Source organism: Diabrotica virgifera, chromosome 7 (genome assembly GCF_917563875.1).
Source record: "Diabrotica virgifera virgifera chromosome 7, PGI_DIABVI_V3a".
Lineage (NCBI taxonomy): Eukaryota > Metazoa > Arthropoda > Insecta > Coleoptera > Chrysomelidae > Diabrotica > Diabrotica virgifera.
In genome coordinates, this window is record NC_065449.1 from 128,983,372 (window position 1) to 129,008,174 (window position 24,803).

At 31.9% G+C, this 24,803-nt stretch overlaps 1 protein-coding gene and 3 long non-coding RNA genes across 4 annotated transcripts; 2 read left to right on the plus strand and 2 right to left on the minus strand.

The window, feature by feature from the left end:
* The first annotated feature begins 2,027 nt into the window (after window positions 1-2,027).
* Window positions 2,028-6,084, plus strand: LOC126888137 (uncharacterized). The gene is made up of 3 exons (XR_007699416.1): window positions 2,028-3,388; window positions 3,447-3,641; window positions 5,428-6,084. It is a non-coding gene; the product is annotated as an uncharacterized LOC126888137 (long non-coding RNA).
* Window positions 6,085-8,906: 2,822 nt separating this feature from the next.
* On the minus strand, window positions 8,907-10,559 carry LOC126888139 (uncharacterized). Its single transcript, XR_007699418.1, has 2 exons — window positions 10,443-10,559; window positions 8,907-9,070 (listed from the first exon to the last, which is right to left on the minus strand). It is a non-coding gene; the product is annotated as an uncharacterized LOC126888139 (long non-coding RNA).
* A 6,701-nt stretch (window positions 10,560-17,260) lies between these two features.
* Window positions 17,261-20,197, minus strand: LOC126888134 (uncharacterized). Its single transcript, XM_050656143.1, has 2 exons — window positions 19,571-20,197; window positions 17,261-17,494 (listed from the first exon to the last, which is right to left on the minus strand). Exons 1-2 carry the CDS (start codon window positions 19,899-19,901, stop codon window positions 17,484-17,486), a joined length of 342 nt encoding a protein of 113 aa, XP_050512100.1. The 5' UTR covers window positions 19,902-20,197; the 3' UTR covers window positions 17,261-17,483.
* A 3,068-nt stretch (window positions 20,198-23,265) lies between these two features.
* On the plus strand, window positions 23,266-24,246 carry LOC126888140 (uncharacterized). The gene is made up of 2 exons (XR_007699419.1): window positions 23,266-23,880; window positions 23,950-24,246. It is a non-coding gene; the product is annotated as an uncharacterized LOC126888140 (long non-coding RNA).
* The last annotated feature ends 557 nt before the right edge of the window (window positions 24,247-24,803 follow it).

The window sequence follows — 24,803 nt, forward strand, 5'->3', positions numbered from 1 at the left end:
TGAAATAAACACAATATAAGTATTATTCTAACATTCTTTACCAAAATCCAAATTATTTATTAAGCTGGATTTATAGTTTGACGGACTGTAGACATAGACACTGAAAAAAGATCATCATATAAGTTTGTGTACTCTTGTTTATAAAGCTTGCCACGCATGGGGAGCTATACTATAATATATTATATCATATCGCTCACTATAACGATTCCTAACTAGGAACCTAATTAGTTACGAACTAATGGTTCCATGCATGCAGATTCACTCATCATTACTATAGCATCATATCGCTCACTACAGCAATTCCTAACTAGGAACAAATGGTTACGTGCGTGCAGTCTCACTCATTTACTATAGTGAGTGATATGATACAGTATACAACCCACATAACAATTTCATGTTCTTAGTAGATTCATAGAACATACTTTTCAGAAAAAGTATATACTTAGAATATGCGTAATTACTATTGCGAATGTGCAGAGCATATACTGAGTATATACTACATTACAGTACTTAAACGTTCTATGTATATACTTAGAATGTACTACCGCACTTCTTTTCAGTATATACCAAGAACATACTTTTTAGAAGATTCTAAGGAGGTGCTATAAACCTTCTATTTATATACTTAGAATGTACTATCGCACATATTTTAGTATATGGGAAGAATATTCCAAGGAAGTGCTATATACCTTCTAGTTATATACTTAGAATGTACTATCGCACATATTTTTAGTATATGGGAAGAATATTCCAAGAAAGTGCTATATACCTTCTATGTATATACTTAGAATGTACTATCGCACATATTTTTAGTATATGGGAAGAATATTCCAAGGATGCGCTGTATTTCTCAGAAGTATGTTTTCAACATCACCCAATCTCATCCTATAGGTTCTACCAAAGAATAGTAACACACCCACAGGGTGTGTTAGTATTCTTTGGTTCTACTAATATATTATGTTTACATATTCTAATTGCATATGAGAATGTAGTTATTACATTCCACAATATTACGTGAAAAGTAAGTATAAAATATATAAACTTTAGTTAGTTATATAGGTTCCTATGTATAATAAATATTATATGGGTAAGTAGCCTATATATAAAATATAAGTAATATATTTAGTTATTATGTGCACATCAAAATAAAAATGCTGCTTATGTAATTATATAATAGCCAAATATATTATATGTATGTAAATTACTAAAATTTATAGGTATCTATAGGGTAGGTGGGGGCAAAGGTACGCATTTTCTAAATTTTCATCTCTAGTGAATCTCCTAATGCTTGAATTGGCACGGAGTATAGATGAAAGTGAAATTGATACATTTTGTAATCATATTAGGCAAGTGGAAATTCTTCAATATCATTTTTGTAGTGTTGATAACTTTTTGAAAAAAAAAATGTAAATGCGTACCTTTGCCCCACTCAATGGGGCAAAAGTACGCATGTGCGTACTTTTGCGGATTTGGGACATTTTGCGATTAAGATAAAAGTAGCTGATAGATTATCAAGCTCAACTTGATATTCATTTTGAAGATTGACTTGAAACATGCATTTGCCAAGTCTACCTCACTGGGGGCAAAGGTACGCACTGCGGACGTTTGCCCCGTTTGTGTGCATTTTGTGGGAGTACTTTTGCCCCATCCGGCAACCAATAATATATCTAACCTCAATATCAAACTATGCACATGTGAACTTCAAACTGTCATGTGGAAGAAGTCTTCTAACAATAAACTTTCAACATGCCTAACCAATAATAATCTGAGTTTGAAAGATTAAGAATTGGACTCAATCAATTTATAAGAAAAATTAGATCAAAAGGTACAAAAATCATTTTCACCTTATTTTTGTTGTTGTGTTCGCCCTGATTGCGCCAAAGTTTCTCATCCAATGCTACTGAGTAGTACACACATATGCAACAAGATGCTGTCGCCAACATATAAGAAGTTACTGAAAAATGTAAGTGCGTACCTTTGCCCCGTGCGTACCTTTGCCCCCACCTACCCTATACATTATACATACTTTTACTTACTAGGTATTTAGGAAATATTGAAGTACCAATATGAATTTATTATTTTCAAACTGCTTTTTATGTTCTTAAAAATGTTTTAGTCCTTGTAGCTAGAAATACTTGGTCCTTCCTAACAGCGTAGACATAAATGCACTGGAAACTATTTTCATATTTTGCTCTTTTGTTACCTACCCCCTTCCCTTGTGCAGGTATAAAATGCAATGCAAGGGTCAGAATGACAATGAATGGCCGTTTCCGGATTCCCGAAAATTATTTTACTTATGGTATAAACTCGAATCAAAATGGTATATTCATTTCAACTGAAAACGAAACGAGAATTTCTCATTTTTCTTCACAATAGAATTAAGTTTTAAACTTTTTACCATACAATTAAAACGGTTTAAAAAAAATGAATTAGATAGTTCAGTAGTACCTACTAAAATACATAAATTTTATTAATTATTCTTAACGCGAAGTTGATAATCTATAGGCTCACATTATTCTTCTTCCTATAGGTACGTACATACAGTATATTATTTTTAGATATTTTAAAAGTATATACAAGTAGGTATGTGTTAAGTATATACTTTTGCATATACTTACGCATATACTAAGAATATTCGATTAAGGTATATTCTAAGAATAAACTTTTACGAACATTCCGAGATACTACGTACCCGAATGTGCTCAGTATATTCGGTGCAAGAATATTCTTTGAGGCACATGCAAAGAACATGAAATTTAGAATGTTTTTTATGGTACATGCTATGCTTGTACTATGCATATACTAAAAAGGATATACTTCGACGAATGTTGGTAGGATATGCTTAGAACATGATGCGAACATCATTGTTATGTGGGAAGAATCTACAGGTCGAGCAAGTCTCGTAAATTTCACGATTGCGAGCCACGCTTCACGCAACCGTGTTTGCGTACTTGTGTTTCGAGTTGCGTGGTCGTGCGGAGTTATATTTACCAAATTTAAATATAATCCTTTCTACTTGGTTTCTACTGATTCATAATAATATATGTCAATATGGCTACTGGGTGTAAAAGATAAATCTTATTCTATCTGTTCTTAATGAGTTTTAGATAATTTTAGTTGTATTTCTTTGTAATTTTGTGTTGTACAAAGATTAATTTAACATTTTCTCTGGAAGTATTAATTTAGAAAGATAATATGCTTCATTGGTATTGTGTTTTGAAGTGTGAAATGCAAAGTAATTGTGATAAAGTCAAGATAAAGTTCACTTTTAAACTGAACTAAATAAGGTATCTGAGAGACAACAATGGTTAAATGCAATACAATGTACAGGTTTTACTAGCGAAATGAAAATTTTCCTGTCCTGTCTGCTGTAATCATTTTATATATGGTAAGTTACAATTACAACAGTAACGATTTTTGAAGATGTTAACATTTTAATCTTATAGGAAAACCAGCCGACTTAATCGATAATAACAATCTCCAGATTGGGTTCCTTCAATAAATATGGGCTATAAACACAATGAAATAAGTTCCCCAAAATCTAAAATGGAGTGGTATCAAAGGAGAATTAAAGGGAAAAATATTCATATTGAAATTATTTATAAGGCACTGGACTGTCTTAAATTCTACAATAATACTAGGTGGGTAAATGATTTTAGACATTTTTCATTAAGAGTAGATTAAGATTAAGTAGATTTTCATTCAGTAGATTTAAGACTTGTTTACACGGGTAGAGTAATGATGCAAGTACTTGATAGAGTAGAGTAACTCTACCTGTAAAAATGCTCAGCACAGTAGAATAGCTGGTAGAGTGTAGTTGGAGTTAAAGTAGAGTGACTAGCAACCTATGGCAAAGTAACTACTCTATGACCACCACTACTACCAAAATGTCTACTCGGCTGCACACTCTACCCATGGAACACGCTCAATTATGGCAGAATAGAGTAGGTAGGAGAGTACATGGGGGCGCTGTCATTCTGGCTGGAATTGTGTTTTGTGTAAATAGTGAAAATGAAGTTCACCGAAGATGAAACTTTAAAACTTGTAGAGCTATAATACGGCGAATACCAGTGTTTATGGAATTTAGGTAGTGTATACTACAGAAATAAAAGTTTGCAGCAAGCTGCGGAGGATGAAATCTTCGAAAGAATGGCAAAGGGGGCTTTGGAGTAAACGAGCTTAAGCAAAAAATTAAGAATTTAAGGTGCACTTATAATCAAGAGTGTTTAAAAATACAAAAATCGGTTTCACTATACTAGCATCAGTACTATACTTGTACTCTCCTCATGTGAATGGTATCAAGCCATTTTTGGTAGAGTACTACCGCTACTCTACTCTCCTCAAAACTCTACCCATGTAAACAAGTCTTTAGAAACAGTGGAAAATGAGGTAGCTAGTAGAGTAGTAGTAGAGTAAAATATACTGGTTTAGCAAATTACAATGTTTTAAGGTAATACAGTAGCGATAAACAGGTAGCCAAAACGTGTTCCAAGATTGTCACTGTAATTTTGAATATTTTTTCGAGGCATTTGGCACACGTATTCGTAAAATAATAAAGAATGGCGGTACAGAGCCCAATTTGAAAAATATATTAATATGTGGAAATTACTCTGTAATTATACAATATTTAAAAAACGAGCCTGTACCGCCATTAAGAAGAACAAAAAAATACACTTTCTTCAAATAAACTTTTTTATCCGATGCCTAGATTTTGTGTAATTTTGGAACTACTAATGAAATAAAAAATTTTAGTAGTTCCAAAATAACACAAAATCGGATAAAAAAGTTGTATTTGAAGAAAGTGTATTTTTTTGTTCTTCTTAATGGCGGTACAAGCTCGTTTTTTTATATTGTATTTAATTACAGAGTAATTTCCACATATTAATATATTTTTCAAATTGGGCTCTGTACCGCCATTCTTTATTATATTACGAATATGTGTGCCAAATATCTCGAAAAAATATTCAAAATTACAGCCGCAATCTTGGAACACATTTTCGCTACCTGTTGATCGATACTGTTTCCTCTTAAGATAGTTTTAATAGTTATTTATGATATAAGTATTAAAAGTACAATTTTAAGACGCGCATGTGAAAGTTAACTTGAAAAAATAATTTTATTAATGTTTTGACTTCCACATCAGATGTCATTGTCAAAATACAAAATATTCATTATTATTAGGTTTGTTCTAGCAAACAGTCAAACTAGTCAAAAACCATCAGCAAACAGTTGGTCAGTAAAAGAACATAATACAGTCACCAGTGCGATCCCCTCTACTCGCGCTGGTCCACTATTCGCTGATGGTTTCAAACTGATGCTAGAACAAACCTATTATTATTATGCATATCATTATCTGTAAATAATATTTCTTCTGATTGTTAATTGTAAAGGATAGAAAAATTACCATTTATTTTATTTTTTTTTTAGAATCAGCTGAGAGAAGTGGTCTACAAAAAACCAGGAAGGAAACGGAATATGTGGCTACGAAAGGCAAAAGAAAGGTTTACAAAGCAAATGTGACACATTTTTTTGAAATATTTAGGAATATCAGTAAATTGCATTAAAAAAATGTATGAAAAGATTTTGTTCAATAAAAATGTTTATATTTATCAAGGATGTATTATTTGGTATGGCCACATATCGTCAGTGATGTAATAATACATCCTATCTGTTTTTTCATGAGTTTTGTAAGAGAGACTAAAAACTTGTCTTAGGGTCACCTCCCGTTTTCATATGATATTTTTTGACTTGTTTTGTAGTAAATTAAACTATCTATGAACTACAAAACAAGTCAAAACTTACATATGAACACAGGAGGTGACCTTAAAACATGTTTTTCCATCTCTCATACAAAACTCATGAAAAAACAGATAGGAGGTATTGTCACATCAGCAAGGATGTACAGTGATGAGTGCCCTAATAACCGGCAAAATATGGGCAACATATTTAGTTGTGAGATAAAAAGAAATGAAACTAGTCGAGCTGGGAAATTTAGCGAAATTAACCTTTAAATTTACGTTATATTGATCCCACCTTTACACATATCGGAGGAGTATGTCAACTAAAACTGTCACTGTGACAGTGGTAGTTTCCAAACTCGTCTGACTGTGGTACACAATCAATACAATCTAAATGTATAAGTTAATATCGCTAAATTTCCCAGCTCGACTAGTTTCATGTCTTTTTATCTCACTACTTAATACATCTTTTGTGCTATTTTGCCGGTTATTAGAGCGCTCATCACTGTATTTCTGGTATATCCAGGGAATGTCTACAAAATATATTTTGAATGTCCAGAGAACATTCGTGGACATTCATGGAATGTTCCAATAAGACATTCAGGTAATGTTTAAAATGCTGACACAGGATTTTCCTGAGATGTTCAGGGAACATGTTTTCGGGGATATTCCAGGAATTTTTCAATGTCTGTGTACCTTCTATGGAATATTTTGGTGTTATTACCGCCGCACTCCACTTGCGATTTGTAATCAGGAAGATTGAACACATTGTTTCAAATACAAGTCAATCCATTTGTGACTAAATAATCATGGATTGACTTCTATTTGAAAGAATGTGTTCAATCTTCACAACTACAAATCGCAAGTGGAGTCCGGCGCTTAGGGCTACTTCCTCTTCGGTATTATGTATTATACTACAGAAATCAGGAACTTTCCTTCTAAATATATGTATGCATCTTGGCCATCAAACATATTCTTCCAAACATTTTTTTAAGGGGTTACATAGGTCTTGTGGGTAAAAAAAGTGACTTTTTAAAAAAATTATATCTCGAAAACTAAAATTTATTTTTATTTATAATTGGAACATGTAAAAGTATAGTACTTAAGGTAGTCTCAAAAAAAGTTTCAGCCAAAAATATTCATTTTTGTAGAGTTTAAGTTTTTTTGCGTTGGCAGCATAACTAAGTCCAGTCTCATCTGAAATCAAAAAGTTTCTTGTAGTTTATACCTCTGGCTAGAATATGAACGAAGGACTTAAAAAAATGAAATTTGAAGATTTTACATAAGTTTAAACACATTTTTGACCCCAATTTTTCTCGTTTTTAAAGTAGTTTTTTTTTATAAAACAAAAATGACCTCATCTAATAAAAAATCCTTTGTTCATTCACTAGCCAGAGGTATAAACTACAAGAAACTTTGATTTCAGATGAGACTGGACTTGTTATGCTGCTCACCGCAAAAAAGGGCTGTTGTCGAAAAATTGCAGTCAACTCTACAAAAATGAATATTTTGGCTAAAATTTTTTTGAGAGTACTATACTTTTACATGTTTCAATTATAAATAAAAATAATTTTTAGTTTCCAAGATATAATTTTTTTAAAAAGTCACTTTTTTTACCTGCAAGACAACAACTTAACAAATTGTTGATTTCAAATTGTAACAGTTTTTTTGCAAAGTATGCTGCCCTCTTGTATTTTCTGTGTTATCTTCAAAAAACACAAAACAAAAAAAAAATAAAACAAAAGTTTAACCACCTTCACACTACAGAATCAAGCAATCAAGTTCACAAATTTTCAAACACCTCACCTGACACAGCGTCTCAAGTACGATTGCGCGTAAATATAACTCCGCACGACCACGCAACTCGAAACACAAGTACGCAAACACGGTTGCGTGAAGCGTGGCTCGCAATCGTGAAATTTACGAGACTTGCTCGACCTGTAGATTCTTGTATACAGTATAGCTCCCCGTGCGTGACAAGCTTTATAATCAAGAGTACACAAACTTCTATGTTGATCTTTTTCCAGTGCGTCTTCCTCTACAGTCCGTCAAACTATAAATTCAGCTTAACAATTAATTTGGATTTGGGTAAAGAATTTAGAATGGTACTTATGTGTTTATTTCATTTTAGGCTTTTTCTGGCTATTTTTTAAATGTGTGTACGTTTAATGGGTAATGTGTGTGATTATATATTATTTAAAATAAAATTGTATATGCATTATGTATTTAAAAGTATCAAGTATCAAGGCACTTTTGATTACATTATAGTTTTATATATTTTAATTATATAAGCAAAAGTATTGTATAAGTTATAAGTAGATGTACTATGTACTGTAGTGAATACCATAAGAACAAGATGACATTGGTTGTTTTTGTATAAAGAAATTATAGAACATTCAAAAGTATTTACCTTATTATTTTGTGTGACTCCAGCATAGAAAATTCCCAGTAAGCACAAGTACGTACATAAGACATACTAAGTACGTACTGATGGGACATAAAGTACGTACAATGTACGTACTTTGCTGTACGAAGTACGTACTTAATACGTACATAAGACGTACATTTTCCAAATTATGGTACGTACCTAGTACATACTGAAGGTACGTACCTAATACGTACTGACGGTACGTACCTAGTACGTACTGACGGTACGTACCTAGTACGTACTGAAGGTACATACCTAGTAGATACATATTGAAGGTATGTACGTAGTACATACTATACAGTGATGAGCGCACTAATAACCGACAAAATAACGCAAAAGATGGAAAACATATTAAGTTGTGAAATAAAAAGAGATTAACTTAGTGAAGGTGTTAAATTTAGCGATAGTAACTTGTAGATTGACATTATATAGATTGTTTCCCACCTTTAGACGTATCGGACGATTTTGAGAAATGCCACTGTCACAGTGACAGTTTTAGTTGACATACTCCTCTGATACGTCTAAAGGTGGGAAACAATCAATATAATATATCAATTTATATGTTACTATCGCTAATTTTAACAACTCTACTAGTTTTATTTCTTTTTATCTCACAATTTAATATGTTTTCCATCTTTTGTGCTATGTTGCCGGTTATTAGCGCGCTCATCACTGTATATACATAATATTATGTACATACTATACACACTTATGATGATTTATGTAAATAAAAGTAAATATAGGTGAATATATCTTTATTATTTAAAAAAAAATAAATTCAATTTTTATTCTGATTCCTTTTCCTTGAAAGTTTTTAAGCGATCCCCGGCTCTCCTCAACCATCGTCCAATTTCTTGCTCCGCCACCTTCTTATCACTACATTTTTGACTTTTTATTGCAGCTTCTATAAAGAAAGAATATCAAATTATAAAACTGGATACTTTTGATAAAGAATATTTTATCCCAACCATCATCAACTGAAGCATTAATTAACCCATGGAAATACACCCATATAAATAAATAATACTGCTAAATGTATGTCTGCCTTGTGTGTCTCCGAAAATCAATTCATTTTTGCAACTGCTCTAAATATTTAGAAATTTAGAAGTGGGTTGTTTTTTTACATTAATTTAAAAAAATCTGTTTTAAGACTGATGTCCCTCTAGTACGATTAAATGCTTTATTTTAAGCCCAATAAATTATAGTTAACTGTATAGTACATATCTTTGTTACATAATGCATTTAATTACAGTCAAATGTAGTTTAAATACAGTCAAATTTATGCAGTGCGCAAATGAAAATTCTTCGTGTCAGGAAAACAAATCCTATTAGTGTAAACCCCTTCAATGTCACATTTACTGCAAGACATGTAACCAGAATGACCTTTAGTACATGTAATGTATGCTTTAGCAGGAGCATCACAAATAAAACCTTTAATTTTAATAAAATAAGTTCTACTTTCATATTTCATACCATTATTAATTATTTCTATGGCATCTTCTACAAATTTTTCTAAAAATAAATTAGAATTTTTGGGTTTCTCATAACCGTGATATATACCAACTATATCAACTGGCCCCTGTTTCGGATATAAACTGCATAAAATTGGATACACTTGACTGGATGAACTTTTTGAAAGTGGAAGACCATCTACTTATATTAATTAAAATTTCTACAGTATCAAGACACTCTTCTCCAGAATACTGAGAAAGTAGTTTTTGCAAACAATTTCTCAATCCAAAATGAATATAGTGACCTGAGTTTATTGGTTGTAGAATAGTTTTCCTTGGAGTGTGTAACAGAGTTCTAGCATCTCGGGGTAATTCAGGATGATATGGTTTTAAAATATTTAACAGGTCATTAATAGCCACATGTGTAATATTATGTTTACAGCACCATTCTGATAAGCTACTGGTAAGACTTTTAATATATGTAGTATCCTCCATAGTATCACTAATACATTTTTCATCTTCTAATAATATATTCTCATATTCAAAACAGAGTGTGTCTGAAAGAGAGTGTGATAATGGATGATGTTCTAAATTTTCAAAAACATCCATTGAATTATCATTAGTGTCTGTCATATCCATAGTTTTATTATCTAAACTAGTACCTATTTCACTTTTCACTGAAATATTAAAACTAGATATTTTTTGCACATTCATTTCCTTAAATCGTTTCAATTGCTTTGTAGCATTTTTGTAATGTTTACTATTTGATGACATGTCTAAAATTTAAAATAGATACCTAAATGATGAATTAATTGTTAAAATTACCTTTTTATTCACCAATATGAAAAAAAATTCATATTTGAAGTACAAAAACAAGCAAAACTTATGACTCTTAAAGTTTGCCAAATGGTTTTGTTTTAAATATACTTATTTTTTATTTAACACCTTGACGGACACCTAAGTTTTTCAAAAATGGTCAATTTGTACAGTGCCCTTTTTGTCGATATTATTATTCAAAAGGATGAAATATAACTAGGGCGACCTGAAATTTTACTCCAAGTATTAAAATTTTACAGAAAATATTGTTTAAGTTTTAACGCTTATCAGCGTTCTGCCACAATATAAGACTAGTATTAAGTCTATCTTGGCGGAACGCTGATATGCGTTCGACGTCATACAGCGTTGTGCCTATTGTCGTTTTCAACCTAATACATGCAGTGACTCGACGTCTATCAGCGAAATATTTTTCATTAAGAAAACGTATTTAAATAAAGCAATATTTATTTAAAGAAACCAAAAAGACATAATGATTCTTAAAACGTATTCAGAAGTCAAAAATATTAATTTATATCAACATAGTTTACGCATAAAGCTAACTTATACAAAGATATCTAAAAAATTATTCTTGATTTTTTGTTATTTCGTGCCACTCTTCAAAACAGTCTGGACATAACGGAGGCTTCTGGGGACATCCTTTACATCTATATCCTGATTCTTTCCGTTGACCTTTTTTGGCACACAGTCTACACTTCAAAAACACTTTTTTCTTATTCGATTTTGCACTTGGAATGCCTGGATTTCTTTCAGGCCAATGATTTGCTAAGTTTGTTTCATTTGTGAAACATTCAGGCTCGTAGTTTGAATTTTCCGGTAACCTGTTATCATGTTTTTCTCGACGAACTAAATTCTTTGCTTCTAAACCTGGTGGTAACTTCAAATAGGATTTAATGAGACTGTCACGGAACTCTAAATATCTGTACGTCTTGGAATTATTTTTACAATATTTTCGGTATAAGTAGAAAGAGTTCCATACAGTTACATCTAATAAATGGAAAATTACCTTCTTATACCAACGTATCGTTTTCCTTGGCGTTGAATAAGTTGAGGTCATCTGATCACACCTGTCGATGCCTGACATATGACGATTATAAACATCAACTTCTTCAGGTTTTATTTTCTCATGGCCATATCTGTTTTTCACTTGTATCAATCGTGGGTGATTTCTTGTGGTGATAACAAGAACATCGCGCTTATCACGCCATTTGGAAACGTAGACATTCTTTTTACGCATCCAGAAATGTTCACCCTTCTTGAGTTTTTTCTTTATAAGTTCCTTGGGGTTATTCCTGCGATTTGACCGGAGAGTTCCATTAGTATGAGTTTTTAAGCTTAATAACTTTTCAGATAATATAGAACTATTATAAAAGTTGTCCATAAACAGTTCGTGTCCTTTCATGAGGTAAGGCTTCATCAACCTCATAACTATAGCTTCTACTTTTGTAGTTCCCACATCGGAAGCGTTTTGAATATCCCCACTATACATTTCAGTATTTAAAAGATACCCATCGGAGGTTGTCAGTTCATAAAACTTAATGCCGTAACGTGCCTTTTTATTTTTGAGGTAAACTCTAAATCCAAGCCTGCCACGAAAATGTAAGAGGGATTCATCTAAAGACAACTCTTTAGACGGTCCATAAGCATTGTGGAATTTGGCTATAAGCATGTCTAAGAATGCTTGAATCTTTTCTTTATGTTTTGCGGTTCTCGAAGAGCAATTTAAAGTTCTCAATATTTTTTCAAACCTTCTTCCTGACATAATGTAACTAAAAATTGGATGAAAGTACAATACATCTCCATATGAAAACAACCTGCGCATGTTTGAAGTTGTAATTTGACCCTGCAATAAACACAGTGCCAAAAATTTCTTCATTTCGTCGATAGTCACAGGTCTAAAACTATTATCTCGAGCATTCCTTGTTTTGGGTCTATTAGATCTTGTTAAATCTTCTCCATAATTGTTGGTACATTCCACCAAATAGCTCATTATGTCATCGGTAAATAGGTATTCAAAAACATCTTTTGGACTATCTTCTGCATTTAAATTAATTTTCAGACGATTAGTGGATTCATCAAAGTTGAAATCTGGTATATCTGCAGTTGTAAACTCCCATTCTGTATCTATGTCATCTGAAGAATCAGAATTTTGATTCTGCAGTGCTTGTAGGGGTATACTGTCTTGAGATTTCTGAATAATTTTCTGGGAATCCTGGTCCAATGCGTCGGGCTCTTCTACTTCACTTTCCTCTGGCAGATTATATTGCTGGGGATTGTGAAGAGTATTATTAGACGTCTCTACATTGGAGAGCTCGGGGAGTTCGTTTAAATCAGAGTCTTCACTTTCATCTGACTGCGAGGCAGACGACTCACTGGGTACATAGTTTTCATCTGAGCTGAACTCTCCCTCATAAGCAGCATCTGAGTTCTCTTCATCCGACGTAATATCGTCATACAGCTGAATCAACCGCTGCTGTTCTCTCTTATACGGGTCACGGTCCGCCATCTGAAAGCAAAATAATATATTTTAAATTATACATCCTACTATAATAACATAAAATATTAGGCACAAAAATATCACACTAAATAAATTTATTTTTTACTTACATTTTTCGAGTAAAACTCGTATTCAACCTAACCTAACCACGTGTTTTACTATCTGCGGCACAGTACAACACACACCGCATACTTCAATATAACTGGCGACGCTGTACAGCTTCGCGTGTGACTTAGCCGGTTAGATACTTTAAATGGGTGGGGTGAAATAGAGAGGTGGAATTTACCAGACGGGTAACAGATTGGAAGGTATAGATAGGTATTCTATGACAGTGGCTTACGTGTTACCATGTATTTATATTATAATTATAACGCGGTACAGCGTTCTGCCACGATATTAGATTTTGTTAAGGACGCTTCACAGCGTTCTGCCACAACACAATTTTAAAAAAAGACGCTGCACAGCGTCTCTGTCCATCAAGGTGTTAATTTTATTTATCTAACTTCCTCGCCCACAAAATACATTTTTCAGTATGACTATAATAAGTTAAAAAACACTCACCTCAATAAGATAACAGGAAACCACACTAAGCTCCAACACCAAAAATAAGTAAAAAAAAATCTAAAGAAACTGTCTTGCAATGAATTATCACATCAAAACTGTACTCGAGCACTCGAGGTGGAAGGAAAGTTCCTAACCAAATAAATTAGGTTAGGTTAACATAACCTGACATAGCTCTTCTTTCTCATGGTACATACTTAGACGTAATAGTACGTACTTAGTACGTACTCTTCTGTACGTACTGGTATGTACCCCAGTGTACGTACTTAAAACGTACATTTTACATCATGTACGTACAGTACCAAAATTGTACGTACTCAAAACGTACTGTGCTGTTTGGGAAAGTCTTATAATGAAAGGTAAAATACATACATACTATATTTTTTTATAGAAAATTTAAAAATCCCAATCATTTTATTTCTTTGATTGTAACTTGTCTAATTTTTACTGGTTTGGATCTATAATAACAAAATTACCTCATTTACTATTTAAAATTTGTTTTGGTAATAAATTAAAACACTTGTATTTATATTTAAGGTGTATTTTATTTTACATTTTCATAGTATTAAAATTATTATCATTATTTATCTACATATAATTACACTTACATCTTCTGAATTTGAATTCATTTTTAGAGTGCACTTTGATAAATACAAGTACATGTAAATACTTCTAAATCATCCAATTAACCTACAAGATCAATAAAAGTACAGAATACTACAGAACAAAATAAAAATGGATAAAACTAACAAAATTAAAGAGGTAAACACACAGTATTAAAAACAAATTTGTATTTAGTTTTATTGTGGTAAATGGATCTATTTTCATTTTCGAAAGTTGACAATCGAACTGTCAAGTGTCAAAAAATCGAAAATCTGTGACTCGTGATTGGTCCAAATTCTCCCATAACACAAGTCCTGGAGAAACTGAAATCTCGCTTGCCCTAGTCGCACACAAAAATATAAATTTTACATAACTGTCATTAGTGTCATTGTAAAAAGAAGATTGAGGTTATATACAAACATTGCAAAAAATGCAAAATTATATTTTGATTAAGGGCCGGTACTTTATGTCCCGGTTAAACCTCGGTTAGCTAACCGGGGTTTAATCGGGACAGACAAGTACCTCATAGGGCCTCTTGCGTTGTAATAAAAGCAATTATAATTATTATTATAATTATTTATGAATATAATAATAAGTATAATTGCGTTTATGTCTATGTTATGCATATATTTCTGTCCCGATTAAACCCCGGTTAACTAACGGGCTGTTAACGGAGACATAAAGTACCGGCCCTAAATTAATGTTATGTTCTTTTATTAGAACTGCTTGTTTTGAGAAAGTCTGAAGTGCCTATAGATAGTGCAATATTGATTCGGAGAAAAAAGACGTTAATTCATAACAGAAACTAAATGAATCTGAACCAAATCATTGTAAACAAAATTCTGGTCTCATTATGGATGGGCTGCAGTGGAGCTTGCAATAATTGGTTTCATACTGATTGTGTAAAAATATCATTTGCTTCTTAAAAAGCTAAAACGGTATTGTGATAATTCTATAGAAAAGGTGAGAGTATGATTTTAAGTCATTTAGGTTCGGATGTGTGGAAGATACTGGGAATAAGATAAGAAGCTGGTCAAAATAGTAAAGCAGAATACATAGCGTGGAAGGAGTTAGTATGGTTATTGTTAATGAAAAGTATAAGCATTTATCAGTTATTCTGCAGGTGGATTCTCCCAGGCATAAACTGTTGCTAGAAAAGGGGGAAGATCAGATGAGGATGCTGGAGCTAAACTGGTCTGTTACTTACAAGATTAGTTTTTGTGATAATTTGCAAAATGTGTTTAGGTGCCTCTTTTAATACTAGTGACATAACCAGTGTTTAAACATAGATTAAAAAATAGTGTGTGTACTTTTATGTATGTAAGTTATACTTACAGTAGACGCCCTCTTAACCGACCGACCCTACACCTTTTTGGATGATACTATTTTTAGATTAGAGGTCATACAAGTTTCATAATTTGTCTTGTGAGTGATATTGTTAATTACATATGTATATACACATCGGCATTCGTTTCACTTTATATTTTGACTTAATTTGTTTGAAAATGAATTGTGACCCATGGGAAAAGTTATAGCGGACAGACTATATGTACATACTACTTTTTTGTTTATAGATCATAAAATATATATATTTTTAATAGAGTTACATATGTAATGTCTTTCTGAGGGTGGTTTTAAAGATTTTCGGTTTAACCAACTTTTTGATTATCCGACCTATGGGCAGCTCCCGTCATGGTTGGTTAAGAGAGCGTCTACTGTATATATGATTTCAACTATTTCAAGGAAATAAATAGATTCAAAACAAACAGTTTATTTGTAATTTATTTAAATATTAAATTAAATTTTAATACTTACTACTTTCCAAAAAATGTCATTAAAAAAATAGCACAAATTAAAAAATTATAAAACATATATTTACTAAAAACACCAATATATTTTGTTCACACTTTATTTCCACTGATACGTAACTTGAAAGATTTAGCAACTAACTTTATATTGTCTGTGTGCACAATAGTGCATACTGTTAGTTTTATAAAAAAACTCACAACATTTTTCCCAATCGCACCTAATAACTTCAAAAATAGAATCAAGCTAGGAACATAAAGCATAAACGAACTTATAGGTGTTTAATTCAAAATGACAAAAAACATATAAACGTTTTTTGGACAGAAAAGTAATAGACCACTTGTGCGTTTAGATTTGTCAATTTTAATCAAAAGCTAAGTAATGACTGCTAGGTCTGTATGAATTTTTAAGTCTGTATTACTCATTATTCACCACGAATAGCTGGTAATGTATCCACTGGAAATGTATCAGAAATTTCAACACCTCTTTTTGGTGAATGTGGAAGAGACAGATAAAATTAATGGAACATTGCTGGAATAAAGCTTATGTTAAGCGATAGTCCATATTCTCCACTTACTGCAGTCACTTTATTAAGTAAGCAGTATCTGTAGGTTTTCATGTGATTCGGCTAAAAGAACTGTATCATCAGCGTATCTCAGGTTATTTATGATCATGCCATTAATTCTAATGCCTATGTTTATTTCATCCATTGTCTTACTTAATATGTCTTCCAAGTACCTCTATATTAAATAATATTGGTGAAAGTATACACCCTTGTCGAATACCTTTTTTTTTTCATTTCTATTTCTTCTGATGTTATGTCTTCTATTCTCACTACCGCTTTTTGGCCATAGTATAAGTATATAGCGAGCCTATAAGGGTCCGTTTTTCCTTTAGAAGTATGGAAACCTAAAAACTGTTAATTGTAATAAAATGAATTATTCTATACCTGTACAATATTGTGACAATCAATTGATATCGGCCCTGGACAGATAACGAAGTACAGGCATATTTGTGCTCTTCACAATTTGTTAGTTCTTGAGTGGTGAATCAATATCTATGAAAGATTTTTTAATTTTTGCATACTGGTAAACAAAAGTATGTTACATCTCCTACTGTAAGTAAAACTGTAAACAATTTAAAATGATTGATTTAACATGTAGTGTTACCACTTTAAATTCTTAACCTGTCCAAATCAACCGGAAACAAAAAGCTGACAAGTTTCTTTGCTAGTGACATGTGAGCGACTTTACTAATTTGATTTTTAGGCATTAATATTTATTTTGAATTGACTTTATTTATTTTTAAATAAGAACACTTATATTAATTTAAATACACAGACTTACTTCATATTATTTATTTACCACACTAACTTACAAGAACAATAAACACTTAATAGTATTTAATTTATTAGGAAATACTACACATTATCAAATCTAATTTATATTGTACTTTACAAAATTTATCTAATCAAAAATACCTCCAAATCGTACACTCTAATACAGTATCTCGTCGTGGCTTTATTAGACTTCTCATTCATTCACAATCGTTGCCTTAAATACTATTTACAGTTTTTCTAGAACAAAAAGAATGATAGCGTCATTTACCTGTTAAAAGAGTCTCCCTTTGATTCTAGAATGAAAATAATATTTACATAAAATAAAGTAACGTTTACATGTATCCAGAAACTGGTGCCAGTCTCACTGGAATGCCAGTGGCATGAAAAATAGACCACCTTTCTATTCAAGACAGCGCTGGCAGACAGCTCTGGACTGGCGCAAAAAAGTGTTTACACTTGAACAAAACCCTATACAAGATGACTCTGCCACATCCTTGGTAGAGGAAGAAATTAGAATAATCACAAGAAACTTCCTTGATGGACAACGGATCATCCAAGTAACGAATCAAGACTGCTAAATACCCCTCCTGGATTTGAAAGGTGACTGAAGAAACCATGGCCAACAGACTTAATAAATTAACTATTTATGTGAACTAATATAAAATATATTATACAGGAGAGTTGCCACATGGCAGCTTCTCCCTCATGTGTTCAACATTCACACTAGTCCAGAAAGCCACTGCGCATCCGCTAGGAAAAATGTTCTAATTCGGATTTTTTGCACAATCTTACTCAAAAAGGACCCCTTTTAACAAATTTGCATGTTGCCAGGACCAAAACTTGATCAAAAATTTTTTAAACGTTTTTTTTTGTTTTTTTCCTAAAATTATTTTTTTTTGCATGGAACAAATTTTTTTTAGGTTTTCTGGATCATTCCAAACAGAAAAGGTCTTTAGTGACTTTTCTCTAAAGTTGATAGTTTTTGACATATAAGCGATTAAAAATTGAAAAATTGCGAAATCGGCCATTTTTAACCCTCCAAAACTATGTGAAAAACTGAAAATTTTAATGTTACCAAGGTAGGTAGATATTCTTTAAACATCGATTGATGAAATCCCGAAGAGTTTTTTGCAATACCATATTCAAAACTCCTTTGTTTCTTAATTGTTAATCAAGCGGGCGCGACACTATTTTCCACTGTTGCATGTGTATGCAGTATGGTGCAAATGAAAGGAATAAATTCGTTATTTCGTAAACCGGCGACTTAAGGGAAAATCCCGAAACAGGTCGATTTTTATTTTTAAGTTATGATATTGTGACATATATGGTATACTAGTGACGTCATCCATCTGGGCGTAATGACGTAATCCATGATTTTTTTAAATGAGAATAGGGGTCGTGTGCTAGCTCATTTGAAAGGTTCTTCAATTCTCTATTCAGTAATATAAACATTTACATAATTATTTATACAGGGTGTCCAATAATTTAATTTTTTTGTCAATTTGCCAAATGATTTAATTTAATAAAAAATTTTTGGACACCCTGTATAAATAATTATGTACATGTTTATATTACTGTTTATATTACTGAATAGAGAATTGAAGAACATTTACGTCATCACGCCGAGATGGATGACGTCACTAGTATACTATATATGCCACAATATCATAACTTAAAAATAAAAACCGACCTGTTTTGGGATTTTTCCTTAAAGTCACCGGTTTACGAAATAACGAATTTATTCATTTATATTTAATACGGAAAATAGTGTCGCGCACGCTTGATTGGCAATTAAAAAACAAAGGGGTTTTTGATATTGTATTGCAAAAAACTCTTCGATATTTCATCAATCGATGTTTAAAGAATACCTATCTACCTTGGCAACATTCAAATTTTCAGTTTTTCACATAGTTTTTGAGGGTTAAAAATGGCCAATTTCGCAATTTTTCAATTTTTAATCGCTTATATGTCAAAAACTATCAACTTTAGAGAAAAGTCACTAAATACCTTTTCTGTTTGGAATGATCCAAAAAACCTAAAAAAAATTTGTTACATGCAAAAAAATAATTTTAGGAAAAAAACAAAAAAAAAACGTTTAAAAAATTTTTTACCAACTTTTGGTCCTGGCAACATGCAAATTTGTTAAAAGGGGTCCTTTTTGAGTAAGATTGTGCAAAAAATCCGAATTAGAATATTTTTCCTAGCGGATGCGCAGTGGCTTTCTGGACTACACCATTTACTTATAGCTTCATGATCAGATGGTAAATTAAATTGTGTATTAAATAAAAAAAAATGTCAAAATATTTTTTATACCTAAAGGTGGAGCAGAATCTATTTCCTGAATTTCAGTTATACAATTTTGATCGCTTATGGAAGATGTTTGTTGTCCTTTATATACTTTCTTATTTTGTACACCAATCCTTTTTCTCGGCGATTCCAAATTCAATTCTTGTTCTGCATTACTTCCAATCATTGCAGGAAGTATTTGTATTGTACGATGACCTGATACTAAAGATATAGGAAAAGTCAAACAATGAGGAATGCACATAACTTTCCCCTTGTTGCCATATTCTAAATTTGAAAAAATATACCTATAGAGAATAGTCAGATTTTTTTGATATGCCATTCCTATTACAGCAAGCATTTCATTGGCTAGAATTAGTGACGAGTATAATATATGATGTCATGGTAACTGACGTCTGTCATAATATTGGAGGTTACATTTATAATGTCAAATTATTGTTTTCAATTTATATTTTATTTATTTAGTTTATATTTTAACAACAGTTTATTTTTTAAATAACTTTACTTTCCCTTCCGTATCCTTGATTGGTCGTTTAGGTTCGTAATGGTTTTCTTGTATGGTAGGTTTAGTTAGGCATTAATTTTAAGAAATGTTGCTGGCTAAATGGGCACAGCTTCCAAGGCCACAAAAGAAGAAGAAAAAATAAACAAACAAAAATCTTACATAACCTTCTACCTAAGCCTTTTATACTATAGGAAAACATGACTGACACTGGGTGCGTTCGGATGACCACAGCGGCTGGACAGCTGAGCCAGCAGTAGCTGTCAGACGTCACCGCTGAGAGATTTACTAAGCTTTCCCTATCACAGCTGGATACAACCACTCAGCCGATTTCTGCTGACAGTCAGCCGCTATGGTTGTCCAAACGCACCCACTTATACCACCGCTTATACGCTCTGAGCTTCGCTGGTGTCGCTCCTAGCGGATTACTAATTTAACTTTCACCAGTAATTTTTAAATTTATTATTTAATTTTATCGCTTAATATTTACAACGCAAAAAGTAATTAAATTGTAATCGATTTTTTAAAAATTTTGCTAACTGTTTTAACGTTCTCTTAATGAAATATTAATTTATTACTTCAGATACATTCACAATTATCGTGTAGATGGCGCTTAGATGATTTATATCTAATTATAATTAGATATTACAAAATATTAAAAAAACTTAATTCAGTATTTAAACCGTAAGTATACTTAAGATAAAAATATATACCACAGCTTTGACCAACTAATATTTTTTCTAATTAATGTTTTTAATTTCAATTTTAAATTATTCACTTTGACATTTATGTCCAATTTCCAGTAAAGGTTTACAGACTTGTCACGACTGGCTCTCGTGATTTTTTAATTATCCCCTCTACCTACGAGCTCAGCGTATATTACAGATACAGTTGGAAAAATGAAGGAATACCCATGAACGATCACATCAATCACTTAATTTATGTTTGTTGTCTTTTTCTATAAATAATAAACGTTTGTTATAGAAAAAGATAGGAAACACAAAATAAGTGATCGATGTGATCGTTCATGGGTATTCTTTATTTTTCCCACTGTAGTTATCTTTGTTTCACACTCTTAAAGACAAAGAGAAGCAGTGTCACCTGTAGTTGCTGTGGTAAATACATACCGTCGAAAAAATGAAAGAATACCCATGAACGATCACATCAATCACATATTATTCAGATTATTAATAATCTATCTCTCTCATTTATTATTTATGAAAAAACAACAGCAAATACAAAATATGTGATTGATGTGATCGTTCATGGGTATAGGGCTTTTCATTCACAGTCATTTGTTTCGAGCTTCTGTCATATGTCACATAATATAAATATATCTACGACATACGTTATTGGTATCTACAATAATACAAACCACAGACGTATGACATAGATATATTAATATTATGTGACACATGACAGAAGCTCGAAACAAATGACAATCGATGAAAAGCCCTATTCTTTCATTTTTCCGACTGTATATGTTTTTATTTGGCAACAGCGCTTGTTTCCAAACTTAACGGTAGTGAAAAACTAATAAATGAGGAAAAATTTGTTGAATTTGCTTGCCGTCAAGTTTGTACGAGTACCAGTGGGTTATATTTCATTAAATATAATATGAAGTGCATGCCTAATTGTTTAACTTTTAGTTTATCATACTTTAACAATGAATTGGGTGGCTCTCTGATCCAATATAAGTACTGTTATTATTTCCACTAAAAATGGTTACAGGAACAATTTTTGAAATTTTTTGATTTGATTGATATGACACATTTTTAAAATTCTGATCAGTCTGACGTAGAGGACATTTTGTTTGAACAATAGGTTTGTTCTAGCAAACAGTCGAACTAGTCAGCAAACAGTTGGTCAGTGAGAGAACATAATACAGTTGCGAGTGCTATCCCCTCTACTCGCGCTGGTCCACTATTCGCTAATGCTTTCAGACCGTTTGAAACTCGTGCTAGAACAAACCGATTGTCTGTAAGAAAAAATCACAATAACTGAATAAAACAGATTTTCCCACCTACCTCTATCCAAAGTATACATTTCCTGGCCTCATTGTAGGGAGCATAGTCATATTTTTTTCTCCCTAGGGAAACGAAGTACTTTTAATCCCTAGGGAGTAAAAGTAAAAGTAATGTTGACGTTATACTATGTCATAGCATAGATGAAATAACTTATTGACACCCTATACTATTACTCTATTTTCTATTAGGTAAGTATCCATACATTTTAAATTTTATTTATAGATGTTGCAAAATGGTAAAAACAGTAAATTTTTATTTTGATTTAAAAATTTTTCATTAATAATTTGATAGTTATACTGTACCTACTTGTTAGTTTTAGTTCTAAATAAATTTTGTTAGTTCTATTGTTGATTGAATACACAAATTCCTGTATTCAATTATGATTCATGTATTCAATCAACAGTTATATAAATATTTTAAAAATGAAAAAATGACTTATTTGAGGGAGGTGGAAAAATGTATAACATGGGAGAAGTGCCTTTTCCTCCCTTGAATGATTACTGTAGTAAACTAGTAAACTTTATTCTTGGGAGGAAAAGGTGCACTTCACTCTCTTGTTATACAAATATCTATAGGTGTTAAATTAGTGAATAAACAAAAAACCAATATAAATAATTAAATACTTTCGCTTTCTTCTCTAAATATTGTTGGTACAGCATTGCATTTTAATTTTCTGCTGCCATCTTGTCTAACTTTTTTCCACATGTCAGAAGTAGTGTTCCTAAACATTCAAAAATTGAATACAATATTTTTTAATGATATAAATATTATAAAGAGAATGCATCAAATGCAAATACTCAATTAATTTTACTTGAAAAACTTACTTCACAAACAACAGCGTATTTGTTTGGATCTTGTTTTAACCCTATATTTTTAATCCACACTTTCCCTCGTTCAGATTCTTTTGGGAAAGAATTCATTTTCACATTATTTTTCCCCAATCGACTTCGCAACCTTTTACCTTAGAGGAAGGCATGGTTCTAGTTTACTGAATGGGTAGACGGATTACGGATATGAAATTTATACCAATGAATTCTGTTTCACTTACTGATAATTGTACAATAATTTTTTATTGGGGGCGGGCGTTACTTTTCATGTAATTGCAATTTAAAATATGTCTTATTTTTAAAAATCGCCGCCATTTTCCGCCATTATATACCATGAAACGACAGGAATGACAACCGTTTTATAAACGCAAGAAGGAGAATCCTAACAGTGTTGCCATAGTTATATAAAATATGTTTTCTTATGAAAATTACAATTTTTCAATTCTTAAATATGTCATTTTACTTATTCTGACGCATTTTTAACACAAAATGACTGCTTTATTACAAGGGTCAGGTTAGTTCTGGTTAGGTTTCGTTACGTTAGGTTAGATTACATCAAGTTTATTAATATTATAGTGATTTATGATTATATTTTAATAAATAAATTCTGTGGGATTCCCAGAATACACTTTCAAGGTTGGAATGAAATTTTATGTATTTCATGGTTATGTACTGTCACTGATTTCGGGAAACCATGTTGCCATGTGAATGACAAAAGATAATTTCACATGAAAACATCGATTTTTGTCCATTTAAGCGTACCATTGATTTGGAATATTTATGCAAACCTCTAAATTTGGCAACTGTTTTTGAAAAATTGGTAGATGCATGCATTGACGCATTTTTTAAACAGTTTATTGTTAGTTTTTAGTTTGTTAGGTCGGTTGTTTGTGCTGCGCCCTGGATTTGGGCGTTGTCTGTTGCATCATATACAAATTTGTGAAAGTGAAGTTAGTTTATCGGGTGGGTTGTGATTGCGCTCAGCGGTCAAATACCTCCTGCGGTTCTCTCAATCTAATACCCGTAAGTTAGGTTTGGACCGAAGGGTTAGGCCTTCCTCCTTTCAGACCGCTGCGCCCAATTGCAATCTGCCCAGTTTATCGTTAAATAAAGGTGAAGTGAGACTAAATGGTGTGTAGGTGTTACGAAAGTAAATTTAAGTACAATTAAGGTGTGGCTTTAATACCTATATTCACAAAGAAAAGGCCTCTTTCGAAGCTAGTAAACTGCAGGCAGAGGAAATAAATATGTTGGTGGCAACTTTTATTACATTTAAAGCCACGAATTTGGCTTTGGACTCTCAAATTGCATCGATCTATAGCTGTTTTGTAAGTAATTTTTATTAAATTTTTAAATCTTTAAAAGGTTAAAACTGGCAACACTGTCAAATTTGACCTCTCGGCGCCTGTCCGCCATATTGTTTTGAAATATGACAAAAAAAATATTTTAACCAATATTACGTATTTTTTCATAATTTGATTGTAAAAATCAGTTATATTTATTATGTTTCAATTACTTATATTTTATTAAGACATTCTATATACTTTTGTATCCTTTTCACGTAAATTTTTTTTGGCTACTATTACATTTTTTGATTTTTTTCAAATATTTCTTGATTTTTGGGCACTTTTACCAGTTTCCCCCAAAGAAAACAGTAAAATGTCTGCTTTTTTCCACTTTTCAGGCTAAGTCCATAAAAAAATTGGCATTTTCAAGGTCTACCCTTAGAGTAAATTTTTACCGAAGGCATTTTTCAAACTGAATAATAGTAATAGTAATTTAATATTTCTCGATCTATCTAGTTAAGTGAGGTTAAACCAGAGTAAACGAAAAACAGGGTTGCCAGATGATTTTTTTTTAATTCCCTAGAATTTTTGTCAAAATTT

What these genes read in the sequence shown, in the direction of transcription:
- LOC126888134 (XM_050656143.1), bottom strand. Translation starts at nt 19,901, where the DNA reads ATGCTTGCTGTAATAGGAATGGCATATCAAAAAAATCTGACTATTCTC.